Source organism: Candoia aspera, chromosome 1 (assembly GCF_035149785.1).
Source record: "Candoia aspera isolate rCanAsp1 chromosome 1, rCanAsp1.hap2, whole genome shotgun sequence".
NCBI lineage: Eukaryota > Metazoa > Chordata > Lepidosauria > Squamata > Boidae > Candoia > Candoia aspera.
In genome coordinates this window covers 341,905,114-341,920,669 of record NC_086153.1, presented here as the reverse complement: position 1 = coordinate 341,920,669, position 15,556 = coordinate 341,905,114, and the positions used below count along the sequence as shown (strand labels likewise).

At 52.3% G+C, this 15,556-nt stretch overlaps 1 protein-coding gene across 3 annotated transcripts; it reads left to right on the top strand.

The window, feature by feature from the left end:
• The first annotated feature begins 4,362 nt into the window (after nucleotides 1-4,362).
• MARCHF2 (membrane associated ring-CH-type finger 2) lies at nucleotides 4,363-13,880 on the top strand. Of its 3 annotated transcripts, none has more exons than XM_063290996.1 (5): nucleotides 4,363-4,452; nucleotides 7,961-8,185; nucleotides 9,412-9,607; nucleotides 9,995-10,204; nucleotides 12,820-13,880. In XM_063290996.1, exons 2-5 carry the CDS (start codon nucleotides 8,010-8,012, stop codon nucleotides 12,976-12,978), a joined length of 741 nt encoding a protein of 246 aa, XP_063147066.1. In that variant the 5' UTR covers nucleotides 4,363-4,452; nucleotides 7,961-8,009; the 3' UTR covers nucleotides 12,979-13,880. The 3 variants fall into 3 exon arrangements, with proteins under 3 accessions (XP_063147066.1, XP_063147067.1, XP_063147068.1); XM_063290997.1 differs by lacking the exon at nucleotides 4,363-4,452 and adding an exon at nucleotides 7,104-7,212; XM_063290998.1 differs by lacking the exons at nucleotides 4,363-4,452; nucleotides 9,995-10,204 and having other exon boundaries at nucleotides 7,342-8,185.
• Nucleotides 13,881-15,556: the final 1,676 nt, after the last annotated feature.

Genomic DNA, 15,556 nt, shown 5'->3' with positions numbered 1-15,556 from the left:
GGACTGTCACAGCACAGCACAGCACTGCATAGTTTGTTTTCAACTAGCATACTATGTGAGCATAGTAGTTAACCGTGGTTTAGGGTTCAACATGCTCTGTAGGCTCAGTCTGTTACCTCCATGAGTATCAATCAGTAGGGCTTCAGTTTGGATGCTGCTGACACCCAGTTGAGCTGGTGGGTACGTGGCAGGGAGTCAGTAAGTACTATGGTTTGCATGGTTTTGGCCACCATTTGCTTTTACCATAGCTTGTTGAACAAGCCATAATGTTCTGGTTCACATCGTAAGAGGTCATAAATAACCCCTCACCACCACCACCACCCCAGTACTTGATTTAGCACACAGAGTTAAGCCAGCCATTGAGGCTGTTCCTGGCTAGAGATCCAGTACTGGGAGTTCCTGGATAGCAGCCAGGCTGGCTGGATTCACATCACACTCTGACCCGAGCACTAGCTTTCCATATTTGAGCCTAGGATGCAAACTCGGCCTTTGTGGTCAGTTTATGGTTCAGTGTGTCATGCAAAGCTAGAAGGTAGGGTTCGTTCATGGTTAAAAGTGTTGTGTGAACTGTTTGTGACAAAGGTTCTCTTGGAATCTGAATTAGCATATGGAAAGATCCCTTGAGGCCATCCAGTCCAACTGTCTTCTGTGGGCAGGATTCCCAGTTAGGATCGCATCCCTGACAGAGCGCTGCCTAGCCACTGCAGGAGCACACGCAAAGGAAAGGATCTCTGGATCCTGCTCTTCGATTCAAGTGGTTTTGCTTGGTTCTGGCTTAGCACTGTGTGGCAGTTTTGCTGTTGCTGTGACATGTCTCGTTACATGCACCCAGCTGTGGTGGCTTAGACTGTGTTAATTGGACTCCTGTGGCTTGTTCAAACTGTGGTTAAAACATAAGCAGGCATAGATTTGTTATGGCTGCCTATTATTTCTCGGGAACAGCATGGTCATCCACTGTATCTTGATGTCAGCAAAGTGACCAGGTCTTTCCACATGGAGTGAATCTCTGGCTCCTTAAGCAGCTGGCTTCCTATCACACATTAAGCCAAACTGTGGTGGTCTTGTTTGTGGCCTGAACCTTGCCATTGTTTATAAATGATAGTTTAAAACTGAGAGCTTCATATGAACCCAGCCAACTGTAGTTATTCATTAAATTTGATTAAGCAAACTAGGAGTTAGCACATCTGAACATAACCAGCCTGTTCTTGTCAGTGGCTGTGGGTTGACCTGGAGGGATAAGTTTCTGTATGGAATGGGATCTTAGATGTAGCAGGACTAAGATACTAGCATTCTTACAACATTACTTATATTTAAGAATTTAATACACTGGTCGGTCTGGTGGTGGGGGCGTCATAACTGACTGACGTCTAATATGCTGCTTTTATAAGTGAAGGACAGCTCAAGGACTCAATAATTTCTTGTAGCCAATTGTCGTGCCTGGCTGATGTAAGAAATGCAAAGAGATGGGAAAATAGGAAAGCTGCTAAGCAATCAGGGTTCAGAACTGATTATCATCATTATTAGAATATACACATGCTGAGACCAACAGCATAAAGGTTAAGACAACTGACTTGGGACAGTCTAAAGTAAGAAAACAATATTAGGTATTTCTTCAGCAGCAGGATGCTCAGGAGTTTTACATGCTCAGTAAAACATTAACACAGTTCAGTGAATAATAATAGGAAAGAAGACAAACAGCAACCTGACATTTGGATTGCTTCATTCTTGATTGATGCATGATGAAATGACATATCCTGGGAAGAGGGGCTGCTAGGTTTAAAAGGAAAAAAAAAAACTTCACTGCAGGGGCCTTGGGTAGCACTTCAGAGTTTTGGAAGGACCTTGGTTTGGGGCCTCCAGCCTGTGAGTTTTGCTACTTACAAGCTTAGCTCAAAGAAAATCTGTAACCATCATTCATATACCTGGTAACTTCATGTTTCATGTAAAGAGGTATGGGTTCTAATTAATAAATATCCTTTGTTTTATTTTGTCCCTTGGCCATTGGACATACACTCCAAATTCTGAGCAGTGCAGTTGTGGGAGGCTGTCTCAGGCAGGTGAGACAAAGCTTTCTCCACCCTAAATTCCCTTCCTAGCCGGATTTTATTTTTAGAAAGACGTATGCCAAGGTAAGCATTGCAGTGATTTATAAAAAATTATGTACTTATGAAATAGTTTTGACTGGAACCAAACTAGCTTATCTCCTGTAATCGTATTTTCAAAAATCAAGCAAGTTCCACAGAGAAATATAGATCATTTTACTATTTACAAAATTCAGCATGTTGCTTGTGTACACACACATGCCCGTGCGCGCACACACACACACACACAGCGCCTCAGCTAAGAGTCAGCTAGTCTTTGAATGGGGGGGGGGCACAAAAGAATCACAGGACTCTGACAAATAGAGAAACAATCAGGAAGGCAGTGGAAAGCCACGTCTGGGCTATTGCCAAGACAATTACAGGAATTGAGCTGTTTTTTTGGTGCTTACTTAGGCAGGAGCATCTCTGACCATTTTAAACAGTATTTCTGCTCAGAATGACGTTTGTACAGATGTAGTTGTGTAGGGAAAATCTCAAAATAGCTGAGAAATGCTGGCCAGAACTGAGGTGTTACGTCCTTTGTTAACAGCATTTTCAAAGCCTTTGTTCTGTGTGTTTTTCACCCAATTCCCTGTATTTTTAGGAATTGCTGATGCAGTGAAAGGTTTTTGTTGCCTTGTTTTCCTCAGTTTTGCAATGACAAACTTGGCAGCTAGCAAGAACTGAAGGAATTTCTCAGGTTGCTTCAGCGTGTATGCCTCAGGTAACCCAGACTATGGAGACGCAGTAGGAGTCACTAGGGATGCTTCTTGGGTGATTTTCCTTATTTCTTAAAACGAAGAATGGGTTGACTGGGGGCTGCCACCAAAGATGGTGATATGTACCCGCTGGGGTGCACCTCTGCCGACACAATCTACAAAGGTAACCATTTATGCACTGTACTACTACACTTTTCGTGGAGATTTAGCGCAGATTGGTGCCAACTCTGAATTATGTTCATAGTTCTTAATGAGCTGCTGGAACAGGTTTACGAGGAGGCCCGCCCCACGGAGAGGGCAGGGGGAGCCATTGCCCCCGAGGCAGCACCGTTTGACCTAGAAAAACATTGATGTCAAATCTGCCCTCAGTGGGCCGCAGTTGTGTGTGAACGCAGGCCATGTCCAGAACAAAAGGGTTGGTTTCTCTACACAACATGGGCCGAACTGAAGAGCTGGTCTAACGATCGCTCTCTCGCTTCTGCAATACGCTTGCGCTAGGGACGAAGGAGACAAGCAAACGACTATTGAGTCAGGGCAAAAACCTGAGGATAGCATTGTGATTGGACCATGCCACCCCTCGGGATATACGGCATGTCTCAGGCACGCATAAAAGCTCCCAACACCTTCACCCCGTGTGTGTGTGTGTGTGTGTGTGTGTGTGTGTGTGTGTGTGTGTGTGTGTGTGTGTGTGTGTGTGTGTGTGTGTGTGTGTGTGTGTCCCTCCCTCCCTCCCTCCCTCCCTCCCTCCCTCCCTCCCACCCACCCATGCAGCTTCCCACGTGAAGCCTGTATTGGACACCCAGCCGGTTTTTTGATCAAATAAACTGTTGTTGATGTTAGATACGTGTTGTCTGAAGTGTCTATATTGGGAAGTAAAGGTACTTCAGACGTTGGGACCCTACAGAACCGTTTAGACACGCACACGCACACGCACGGCGTTCACACGCTGTGCTGAGGCTCGGTTGACAGAACCAGAGCGGAGTCCACGAGCCCTTCTCCAAGGTTGCACGGCACACCAAAGTAGAGGGAGATGCTTTAAGACAGCCAATAGCAGTGGTGCACATAACTATTGCACCTGGTTGCAGCTCTGTGGGGCAGGGCTGTGTTTCTCCGCCTCAGCAACTTTAAGATGTGCGGACTTCTTGGTCCGCACACCTCCCCTCCTCGCGCAGGACCGCCGTGAGGAAAACGGCGCCTCTCGCCCCAAAGCCCCGGCGGAACGAGCGGCAAGGAAGGGGCGTGGCTTCGGTCGTCCCTCGGATAGGCCGAGCGGGGAAGCGGCCGTTACAGCTCGCGCGGCCCCAGCGGTGCGAGGCGCGCATGCGCGAGCATCCTCTCCCCTCCCCTCCCCTCCGGCGACAGAGGTGGGCGGAGGCCGGAGGGGAGGGGGCCGCGGATTCGCTCTTCGCTATGTCTCTCCCTCCCCGTCGGGACGGTTCTAGGAGCGGATTGGTTTCGCGCGGGGGGGAAGAGGCGGGGCCCCGGCTCCCAGTCAGGTGCGCGGCTCGGGGACGCGGTTGACAGAGGCAGGCGGCGGCGGCGGCCCGCGAGACGCCTCCCTCCCGCGCTCCACCGCCGGCCGGAGAAGATGGGGCGGGCCAGGCCCCGGCGCTGAGGGCAACCCGGGAGGCGGCGGAAGGGGCGGGGCGCAGGTGAGGAGGGGCGGGGCGGGGCTTGGTTGAGTGACAGGAGCGGCAGCAAGGGAGGCGGGCCCGGAGTGTTGGGGCGGGCAGGCGGATGGCGGCCCGGCGGGGTGGTGGCGGCGGGCCCCCCCCAGGGGACAGGGCGGCGGGCCCTCGGAAGGCGCGGGCCCTGCTCAGGGGAGCCCCGAGGGCCGCGGTCTCTGCCGCCGGCCTGGGGTGAGCTAGCCGCCCGGAGCTCGGGAGGCCACAGGCGGTGGTGGGGTAGCCGAGCGGGGCTGCCGTCTCCGTCCTGCCGCGCCTCAGCAGCAGCGAGGGAGGGGTCTCCGTCTTCCCGGCCCGCCCTCTGGCCCCGGAGTTTCCTGGTGGTCTCCTCTCCCGGAACCAAGCCGCTGGACGGGTGAGCTTCCCGGGGACCAGCCGGCCCGCCCCCTTCCGGGCCGGGTTTCGGGAGTAGGAAGGCCGGTTCCGGGCGAGTATCGCGGGGTGCGGAGGGGGTAAACGCTGTGCGCCGGCTGGGCCCCTTCCTAGGTCGGGGGACGCGCGCGCCTTGGTGCCCTCCCGGCTGGACTCCTGCGATGGGCTCCGGGGCTGTCGCCTCGAGAGCCGGACTGACCGGCGGCCGAGTTGCTTCTCCCCGGTGGTTTCTTCCATCGCGCTAGACCGGCGGGGCGGGCACGCCCGGGTCCGCTCGGCGTGGCCTGGGTCGCGTGCCTTCTCCTTCACGGTGCCTGCCTTACGGAGCCGCCTCCCCCCGGAGAGACGGATGGCCGGACCCTGCCGGAAGACCTGCCCCCACCCACCCCCGTTGATGGGGTGGCACGGGCTGGTTGGCAGGTGGATGGGGTGTCGTTGCTGGGCTTAGACTGTTTTTAAGCGCATTCTGTGTTCCTTCTCTTCGCCACCCAGAGTTCCTTCTGGTAGATGGGCACTATATAAATGTGCTTAGTTAGAAAAATAAATGAAAAAGGGAAGCTATATTTGAATGGTCCACCCAGCCTAGTATCCTGTTTCCAGCAGTGGACGGCGTTAAGACAAAAGAACATCTTGTCTATCTGCACTTCAGGAAGCTACGCAGGACTCATTTCCTGGCACACCGTTAGTCTGTCGTGCTTCGTAAGGGCATCTTTGTGAGCTTATAAGGAGAGGTTTGGTAGCCCAACCTGAGTGTTCACTTAGCCCAGTGTTTTTCAACCTTGGCAACTTTACGATGGGTGGACTTCAGCTCCCAGAATTTCCCAGCCAGCATGTTGACTGGGGAATTCTGGGAGTGGTCCACTCATCTTAAAGTTGTTGTGGTTGAGAAACACTGACCTTGCCCATTCTCCAAGAAGAGCTGCCCAGGTGCTTCCGGGAAGTCCATGACCCCCAAAGGCAGCCATGTCCCCTTCTACACCTGCCACCTCTTACAAGAGAGAGTTGGTGTTTCTAGTTTTTCAGTGTGGAAAACTCTGGCATTATGTGTTCATTTCCGGCATTTGTATGCTGCCTTCTCTAGCTTTTGAGAGCCAGTTTGGTATAGCGGTTAAAGCATCAGGCTGGAAACCGTGAGTTCTAGTCCTGCCTTAGGCACAAAGCCAGCTGGGTGACCCTGGGCCAGTCCCTCTCTCTCAACCCCGAGAAGGAGGCAGTGGCAAACCCCTTCTGAAATCCTGCCAAGAAAACTGCAGGGACTTGTCCAGGCAGTCGCCAGGAGTCAGCACTGACTCAAAGGCGTGCACGCACTCTAGCTGTCTAAGTTTGCTTCTCTGGTATGGGCAAAGCATGTACTTTTTGTCTTCCTTTTCCTCTGTTAATATTATCTAAAGCAATATCACCCCCCCCCATCTCTTCTGGGGTGTCTTACAATTTGAGGACATAATGAACAACCTCTGGATTTACAGATTTCTGATTCCTCTCCCTTTTCTTATAGCTAAGGTTCTAGGACTTGGTTTGGGGGATCATTGCATCTTCGTTCCAGCTGTAGCCTGCAAGGGTCTGTGGGGTGCTTCTCAGAGCCTCCTTTTGTTATCCAAAATCTGGTTCTTAGAGGCTTAATGGCTAGAATAGAGGCTCTTTTTCATGTGTTGGCTAAGCCGGTGGCTGTCAGGGCTTGTGGCAGTGAATCCCCTCATATTGATGTTGTGTTATGTGAAGATTGAAAAGGAGGAGGCGCAAGAGTATTAAAATGGGAGTGGGTGTGTTAAGAGAAGAAGAAGGTGGTGCTTGACTGGGGTAGAAGAGGAAGGATGGGGAGAAGGTTCAAAGGTGATTCCAATTAGCTGCTGCTTGGTTCACGTGGTGAACTGCTCTTTTACCAGCGTTTGCTCTGGTTTCTTGACCCTTAAGCAGGGAGGTGCTTTTTTCAGGCATACCTGTACTCCACAGGCAGTTTCCTTCAAGTTTCTCAGGATGTCCTATTTTGTTATCGTGTTTATTTTGTGAAGAAAATCAAAGGCAACTCGAGTTCAGTAACTGCTCTTTTTGACTAACGTCCAGAAGCAATTTTGCGCCATCTGGTTCTGGGAAACGTATCAGAATGGTTGGTTTATTCCGTCACTTCAGCCGTTCTGCCTTTGGGCTTTCGTGGAACTCAGAGCAGGCTGCTTTGGGTTCCGTGCCAGGGGCTGGTGCCGATCTGTTAAATCTGAGTGAGGTGGCTGTGACAGGAGGCCTCAAACATTGCGGAGTCACAAAGGGGACCATTCTTAGGGGAAAGGGCTTCCGTGACAATTCCAGGGCGTTGCAGGTGCCTTCAGTGTCCACCAGGCACTGCAGCCAGCACGGCCAAAGGTCAGTGCTGATGGGAGTTTGCTTCCACGGGGCAGGGAGAGTTACAGGGCCGGAGCACCCACCCCCCACTGCGCTGCAGGGCCCTAAAGCAGAGTGTTCTTTGGGGCTTCCACCGGACTCGGAAGGTTATTTCCCCAAAGAAAATGTCTCTGTTCTTTCAAGCAACCGCCCACGTGTTCATTTCAACAAAAATAAACGGGTGGATTAAGTCATTTTGTTCAAGCTTTTACTGTTACTTTGACTCAGTATCTTACTTTGGGGGGGCAGAGCAAAGTTCCCCTTGTTGCTCTCCAAGAGACTTACTTGTAAAGTTATAAAACTTTTTGTTTGTTTCCAGGAACAATCAGACATTGTTTCCTGGATATTTAGTAATCAGCGTACATGGCATCTATTTCTAGAACGCTTGAAAGCTCAAGATAATTCTTTTTGTTTTTTTCTTTCACTGCAACTTAAAATGGTGTGCTGAAGAGGATTTTCCGCATGCACTTGTCTCTTTAGTATTTACAACTGTCCTCTATGTGCATCTTTGCTAGCTGCCAGCGTTGCATGATAGAAATTGCACAGTCATTCTGTTTAAAAGATCCATAGCCTATTCAGGGGATGTGTTTCAGTCAGATTAAAATGAATTAGCAGGAGAAAGCTCCCTCTCTGCAGCCAAGCCATTAGGAACAGCGGGCAGGGCCCTGAGTTTTGACTGTCTGCTGAAGAAAAGGCGCGCTTGGACTCATATCCTCTCTCTCGTTTGCAGCTTATCATGAACCTGCTGTCTGGCTGCTGAACCCAGCGTCCCCGTTGCCATGACAACAGGTGATTGCTGCCACCTCCCTGGCTCACTGTGTGACTGCCCAGGCAGTGCCACATTGTCCAAGTCAGTGGAAGATTCTGATCTCGGACGCCCACAGTATGTCACCCAGGTCACCGCCAAGGATGGGCGACTGCTCTCTACAGTGATCAAAGCCCTGGGCACGCAGAGGTGAGGCAGATTTAATCCTTGACTAAAGGTGAGGGTGCCGGCCAGGGAGCAGGGCAATGGGCAGGAGTTGGATCGGCACCTCTGGCGGTGTGACCGTGAACGCACCCCATTTGACTGTGAAGAACTGGGAGGACAGGGGCAATGGCTCCTGTACAAAGCTAACGTTATGGCTAATTTTAGGTTGCGTTGCACCCATTATGAGTCACGTCTCTCAGCCCCCCATGTGTTTAATGTCAAGAAATGCCCCCATGGGAGCAAGGAAGGGTTGAATTGCAAGGGGAAAGTTCAGGCAGATGAGGCCAAGCCCCGCATGGTCAGAATGCTGCAGAGAGGCCTTCCAAAGGTCCAAGTTGTAGGGCAGAGATGGCTGGGTGAGAAAGTCAAGCCACACCTTGCTTAAAATGACACTGTGCAAGAAGGAGGTGAGCGTCCTGTGCTGATGAATTCCAGTCAGCTTGCCTGAGAAAGGTCTGAGGAGGTGCTGTGGCAGCCCCCAGTGTAGGGAGGGTGTGGGTGGCTGCTTGGGAGGAAAAGCCCGAGGAAGAGATGTGAGGGCAGCGGCCGTACCAGGGAGCGTGCTGGCTGGGGAATTCTGGGAGTTGGTCCACAAATCTTAAAGTTGCCAAGGTTGAGAAACACCACTTTGAGCGAAGCGTTGCCCATTTCCCTTTTCAGCCAAACCTACCCCCCCCCCTTTCTGAAGTGCCATGGACAGGAGATGGTTTCTGTTCCCTTCTCAGAATTATTTTCCTTAGTGAGAGAGAGATTGCACTGACTCTCCTTTTAGAAAATGAAGGACTGAGTGGCCCATCAGCTGTAGACACGGCATTCCTTCTGCCCCGCTGTGTTCAGTCGTGTGGCCCAGTCGCTGGCCACTTCAGGATGTTAGGATCAGCCAGTGCTGCGAAGAGCCCTATCATAACCCCAGAGGAAGCTGTTGGTGTGAACTGCTTGAATGCCTGGACTTGCCCCTTGCTGCCAACAAGCGTGGTTAAATGTCCCAAGCAGCTCAGCCCATTGTTACTTTGACATTCTGCCCCACCTGGACTTTGGTTTGTTTTTCTCCGGGTGAGCTCGAGTGGAGGCTTTGGGGGCCACAGTGCAGGGGCGAGGGTTTCTTCAGCCAGGTTGTTCCCCTCTTCCCAAAACGGACGGGAGTCCCCCCCTCCCCCCATGCCTGGAAAGTCTGGTGGTCATTTTGGTCCCTGTATGCCCCTTTCCTGTAGCGATGGTCCAATCTGTCGAATCTGCCATGAAGGTGGAAGCGGGGAGGGCCTGCTTTCACCCTGCGACTGCACGGGCACGTTGGGGACCGTCCACAAAAGCTGTCTGGAAAAGTGGCTGTCTTCATCCAACACCAGCTACTGCGAACTTTGCCACACGGAGTTTGTTGTGGAAAGGCGGCCCAGGCCCCTGACGGAGGTAGGTGGCTCTCCCTGGCTCCCAGCCGAGAGGGGAGGTCGGGGGACCGGCCGCAAGGCGGCAATCTTGACCTGTTTGGGGCCGACTTGGGAGCCGGCCGTGGGAGGGCGACGGCCTCTCGGCCTCTGGGGGTGAGGAGCAGCAAGTGTGGCTCTACCGGCTTCTGAGGCTCTCCGTCGCAACGTTCTCCTGGATCGCCTGAGACACCCCAGGTGCCGTTTCCACCTCTCAGACTGATTTCAGATCTGTGGAGAGAGCGCTGTGCAGAAGCCATGAGCCAGAGGAGCCAGCGGAGGTGGAGGAGTCTTACTTATTCACACCAACGCACACCCGCTGCGGCTCTTCCCCCACCTGATGCCCCCCTTCCTCTCTGTCCTCCTGCTGCAGTGGCTCAGGCATCCCGGACCACGCAACGAGAAGCGGACGCTGTTCTGCGACCTGGCATGCTTCCTCTTCATCACCCCGCTGGCAGCCATCTCGGGCTGGCTGTGCCTCCGGGGCGCCCAGGATCACATGCAGTTCAACAGCCACCTGGAGGCCATCGGCCTCATTGCCTTGACCATCGCACTTTTCACCATCTACGTCCTCTGGACACTGGTCAGTGCTCGTTGGCTCTGCTCTGCCGCCTGCCTGTCATCCCCGTATTGGCCGTTGTACCCCTTGGGGAGGGCCTCTGCTTGCCCGGCAATCCCCAGCCTTCTGGGAAGGGCCCTGCGGTCAGCCTTCAAGAGCCGCCACCAATTGGTTCGTCTGCCTACGCCAGGTGGACGCCCTCTTCTGGCGGGGGGCAGGCACGCTTCCCTTCCTTGCCCTTGGTGGGGCCCCGAGGGCCGTGGGGGTTGCTGATGACGGCACCAGAGTGGGGAGAGTTGAGATCTTCTGCCAGGCTTTCTACATGAAGCAGGAGCTTAAGAGGCATGATTACCCTGGTGTCTGGGTACCAGAAGAGGAATCAAAGGAGTAATGGGGAAAATGGCGGCAAGCTGGGAAGCTGCCTGAATCTCTAGGGCGCAAAGGGTCGGAGGGCTCCTTGTCTGTATCCGTGGGATCACACACAGGTAGCAGAATGAGGGGGCGCAGGTTGAGAATTCGCATCCTTTCCTGCAGGGAGAGTCTGACACCAAAGCATTTTAATCTCCCCCTCCCTTTCTGGCCTGGGGCCCACTCGGCCACTCCGAATACGACTGGCTTCTGCAGCCACACAGGTTTTGAATTTGGGAGTAGAGAAGCCAGGAACCCAACAGTGTTTGAACTATCCCCTCCTGGGAGGAATGGGCTTTAGGATGTGGGGTTACCTTGAAAGTAGGTTCAGGGGGACGAGCCTCAGACCGGTTGTGAGTGTTCATTCTCCTTTTGTAGAAGTTTTACGGAAAAGCCCACGCCAAATTTATAAACCCAGATTCTTGACTCATCCATTCATCCCTAACTGTAACGCACAGCACACAGTTATGCTTTGGGCTGCCTGCCTGCCAAAGCAAGTGCCAGGCACCAAACCATGCAAGGACAGCCACATCCCATGACAAATGCCAATTTCCCCACAGCCAAGAATGCTAAAACAGCAGACCGGCCTAGCAAGCAGCCAACAGCATCGTCCACTCCACTGACTCTTCCTTCCCCTCACCCCGCCTTAGGGTTAGGGTTAGCACCTGGCAGCCTGCTTCAGCTGATGCCCTTTCCCAATCTCCGTGGCTTGGGAGGTTGTGTCGGAAGGTTAACCACAGCCTGCTGGCGGCAGCGTGGAAAGGAATCCTTGCTTTGTCCCCAGTGGCTTGGAAGGTTTTAAGTCTGAAATGCCCCCCGTGCCCCCCTGTGATTCTGGCATGAGTTCTTCATGCTGGGTGCTCAGACGTTGCTTCTGATCAGGCTCCTCTCAGCTCCCCTCGTTACCGTCTCAGCGCTCATTTCCTAAAATCATCATCAAAATAATAAAGGTGGGATAGAAAATAAAAAACATAAAAAACATGACTTAGGTTTATCCTCAGTTAAAGCAATGGTGCTCCCCGGAGTAACATATGGCTGCGAGAGCTGGACCATAAGGAAGGCTGAGAGAAGGAAGATTGATGCTTTTGAACTGTGGTGTTGGAGGAAAATTCTGAGAGTGCCTTGGACTGCAAGAAGATCCAACCAGTCCATCCTCCAGGAAATAAAGCCAGACTGCTCACTTGAGGGAATGATATTAAAGGCAAAACTGAAATACTTTGGCCACATAATGAGAAGACAGGACACCCTGGAGAAGATGCTGATGCTGGGGAGAGTGGAGGGCAAAAGGAAGAGGGGCCGACCAAGGGCAAGGTGGATGGGTGATATTCTAGAGGTGACGGACTCCTCCCTGGGGGAGCTGGGGGTGTTGACGACCGACAGGAAGCTCTGGCGTGGGCTGGTCCATGAAGTCACAAAGAGTCGGAAGCGACTAAACGAATAAACAACAACAAGGTTTATCCTCATCTTTCTATCATTTTCGTATCTTGTATTAATGCATAGTCATGAGCCGCAGGTGGGCTGCTTGACCTCAGCTCTCTGCTTTCCGAGGACAGAGGACCGGCTGAGGTGGTCTTTCCTTTCTCCCACCACTGATTTCCCCCCCCCCCCCAAAATGGCTTTACGGCAGCGCTTTATGGGGAGGCCTCATAGTCTGAGTTGCTGAAGAGGCAGAAGGTTTTTTGAATCCGTCCAAAGGTTCTCCAGTCTGAAGGAGTAGCAGACCAGCTAGGTGGCGATGGGGCAGAACAGAAGAGGGACTCCCTGCGCTTGGGGCCCCGTAGCGCCAAGGCCAGGAGCAGTAGGGCAGCTTCCCTAGCCTGGAATTACCGGCAGGGTGGGGCTGTAACTACCCTCTTCCTTCGCCAGTGGGGATTTTCTCAGGTTGGGAAAAGCTGCGGGAGGTAAGAAGCTCTGCTCTTTCAGGGAGCCATCCACTGGCACTCAGGGCCTTCTCTCCAGCTCTGTCCCCTCTGGTGCGCTCGCCTCCCCTTTCTGTTTTAGGGGGGGGAATTCAGACCTTCCCTTTCAGGGATACTGTATGGCATTTTACACATTTGGGGGGCTCTATAGTTAGAAAAGTGGGATGGTAATATCATCAAAAATGGTGTATCATTTTAGTTATTGTGCAGAATGTCAGAGATTGGATGCAAAAGCAGTCAGGAGCCCATCCCCTGCCCTCCCCGCTGCCCTCCCTGACCTTGTGCTTCCTTTTCTCTGCCCGCCCCGGCCAGGTGTCGTTCCGCTACCACTGCCAGCTCTATTCTGAGTGGCGAAGGACCAATCAGAAAGTCCGGCTGATGATCCCTGATGCGAGGAACCCGTCCCCTGTCTCCCACTCCCTGCTCTCTGCTAAGCTGTTGAAGAAGAAGGCTGATGAGACTACCGTATGAACCAAGATAGCACTTTTTCCAAGTAGCAGAAGGGAGGAGGAGGAGGACTTGTGAGAACCATCAGCCCAGCCGGAAGAAAGCTCGCCATCCGCTCATCAGCCAAGCCCCAGAAGGACAACCAATTCCCGGGCGTGTGCAATGACCTTGGGACGTGGCCTGCTGAGGGTGTCTGCCAGCCATGCTCCGTCCTCAAGGCACAGTGGGGGAATAATACCTCTCCCTTGATCTGTGTAACTATCTTAACTTATAGTATCCTAATTATTGTTGTAATTATAATTTTATGACTGTTTCTAGTTTCAGCTGTTGTAACCAGGGCCCTCGTCTCCTCCTGGACATCACTGTGAAAGGTGTGGGGGAAACTGGCTGGCTGGAGCCTGCTTCCACTTGCTTCCTGCCAGCTCTGCGTCAGAACCATTGCTGCAAGGAGGCTGCCCCTCCCCTGGGGGTGGGAAAGCCGTGGCAGCCGGAGGGGCAGGAGTCCCTTCCCTCCCCTTTCCCAGGGGTCCAGCCTGGGAAGAGGAGGAGGCCTTGTTCAGAGACTTCTCACGTGGATGAGCGTGCAAAAGGCCATGTGCAAATCTGCCCGTCATCTTGTCATACTTTGGGAGTGAATTGTTGCTCTTCTGAAGAAGAGGGATGTTGGTTCCCCTTTCACCTCTCCTGCCGCTGGCTCTCTCAGCCCCTTTCATATTTTGCACTATATAGATGGGGGGGTCTCCCCCCCCCCTTGTTTCCCAGTGATGTTGCTTTCCCTGTCTGGAGGACCCTGTGCTTTTGAGAATGGATTAAAATATAAATATCCCGGGAGGAGTAAAAACAAACAAACAATGAACTGCCAGTGAACTGGAGGGTGTGTTTTTTAATAAACGCTGTAACCATCCGGCTTACAGAAATAACAGCAACTGGACGTTTCAGTCTAATGTCTGAACATAGGATATGCTGATTTGTGGATACCAACCAGTTTATGGCCTTATCCCAGTTTCTTGGGCTACCATGGCACCCTGAGCCTTAACTGAACCACACGGGCTGGGTTTAGAGACTGGGCTGGGCTCATTTCTGCTGGGACTTGGTTGACCTTCTAGCTAGCCTACAGCCTTAGGATTTCCATCCAACTTCTGACGGGATCCAGCCTTGCTGAGCTCTTTGAAAAGAGGTGGGTATGGTCAGAGGCCGCCCGCTGGCTCAGGCACAGAGGACTGGGCCTCACCACGTGCAGCTGCCAAGGCTGAGTGAGGATTTGAACCTGGGCCTCCTAAGCTCCTAACCCCAGTTAGTGTGGGGGCAGAAGGACAAATCCTGTAGGATCAAGTACCAGGAGACAGGCCAGTCTCCCAACAGAGTGACTGGCAAGCAAAGAGAGCAGAAACCGTGCCACAGAAGTGCTCTTCTTGGAAAACTTGAAGTGAAAGAGCCTCAGGGAGGAGGAAAAGCGGGCATGTAAGAGAGTGACTGCCACAAAATAGAAGTTTCATATGACGTGTGTAAAGAGGAAAAAAATGGTTCCAGAGGGCATAACCAAAGCAAGAAACAGGCAGAGAAAACGCTCAGTGATTTCAGTGGAAACCAGACAAATGGTTTGGGGAGGGGTGAAGAAAGCTGCTGACTGTCCCCCAATCCAGACCCAGAGGGAAAACTGGCAAGGGGAGATGCAGACACCGCAGGCAGGTTGTGGGTGCCCAGGACGGCATGTGGCAGAGTTCAGATCAAAAGGGCTCAGGGCGGGAAACGAGCAAAACCTGGGAGGGCAGCAAGACTTGATGCCAGGCAGGGGGAGCAGGCTCCTCAGTGGGTGATGGAGAAACGCATGGATCCTGCACTGGTGATAATTTAGAGAAACCGCATGATCAAACCAATAGGCTTGAATGATGGAAAGTTTTGTGGGACCGTAGAGTTGTATGATGGAAGTCAAACTCCGATGAAAATGAATGAGCAAATGATTTAGTAGGGAATAAGGCAAGTGTGCAATGTCCCCTCGGTCGTTTAATGTATTGTAGATAAATGTTAAGGAATGCTTGTAGTGCTGTTGGAGGTGTGTTGGTTGGGGATGTGTACGTGTGTGGACTTTGGTATGGCGTTCTCTTTGGCAGGGAAAGTGGAATGAATGATTGCAGGATATTCATAAATGGTGAAAATTCAGAACAAGTGGATGGTTTTGTAATATTTATTTGTTTGTTTATTATAACTCAATAAATATTTTTTGTGCCTTGGCAGGGTGTTTACTAAAGATGGGGGATGGATGAACAAAAATTAAAATGGGCCAGGGGTGTGGTAAGCAGGTGGTGGATAGCATGTGGCCTGTTGCGTGGAATCAGCGTTCGATGAATGAAGCAAAAATAGCTGTGCAACAGTCTGTTTTGCCCGCTTTGTTATATGGGAGAGAGAGTTGAGTATGTCAGGAGAAACACTAAAGCTGAATGCAGTGGAAGTGGAAAACTTAGGAAGCCTAAAACAAGAAGAGGTGAGATCAAGGATGACTGGGTGCTGAACGAATGCTGACCAAGTGCTGTGCTACCGCTCGATGGACCCAGAACCGGCAGAGCAGCACGTCGCCGGCTCTGGGTCAAACCAGGGGAAGGAA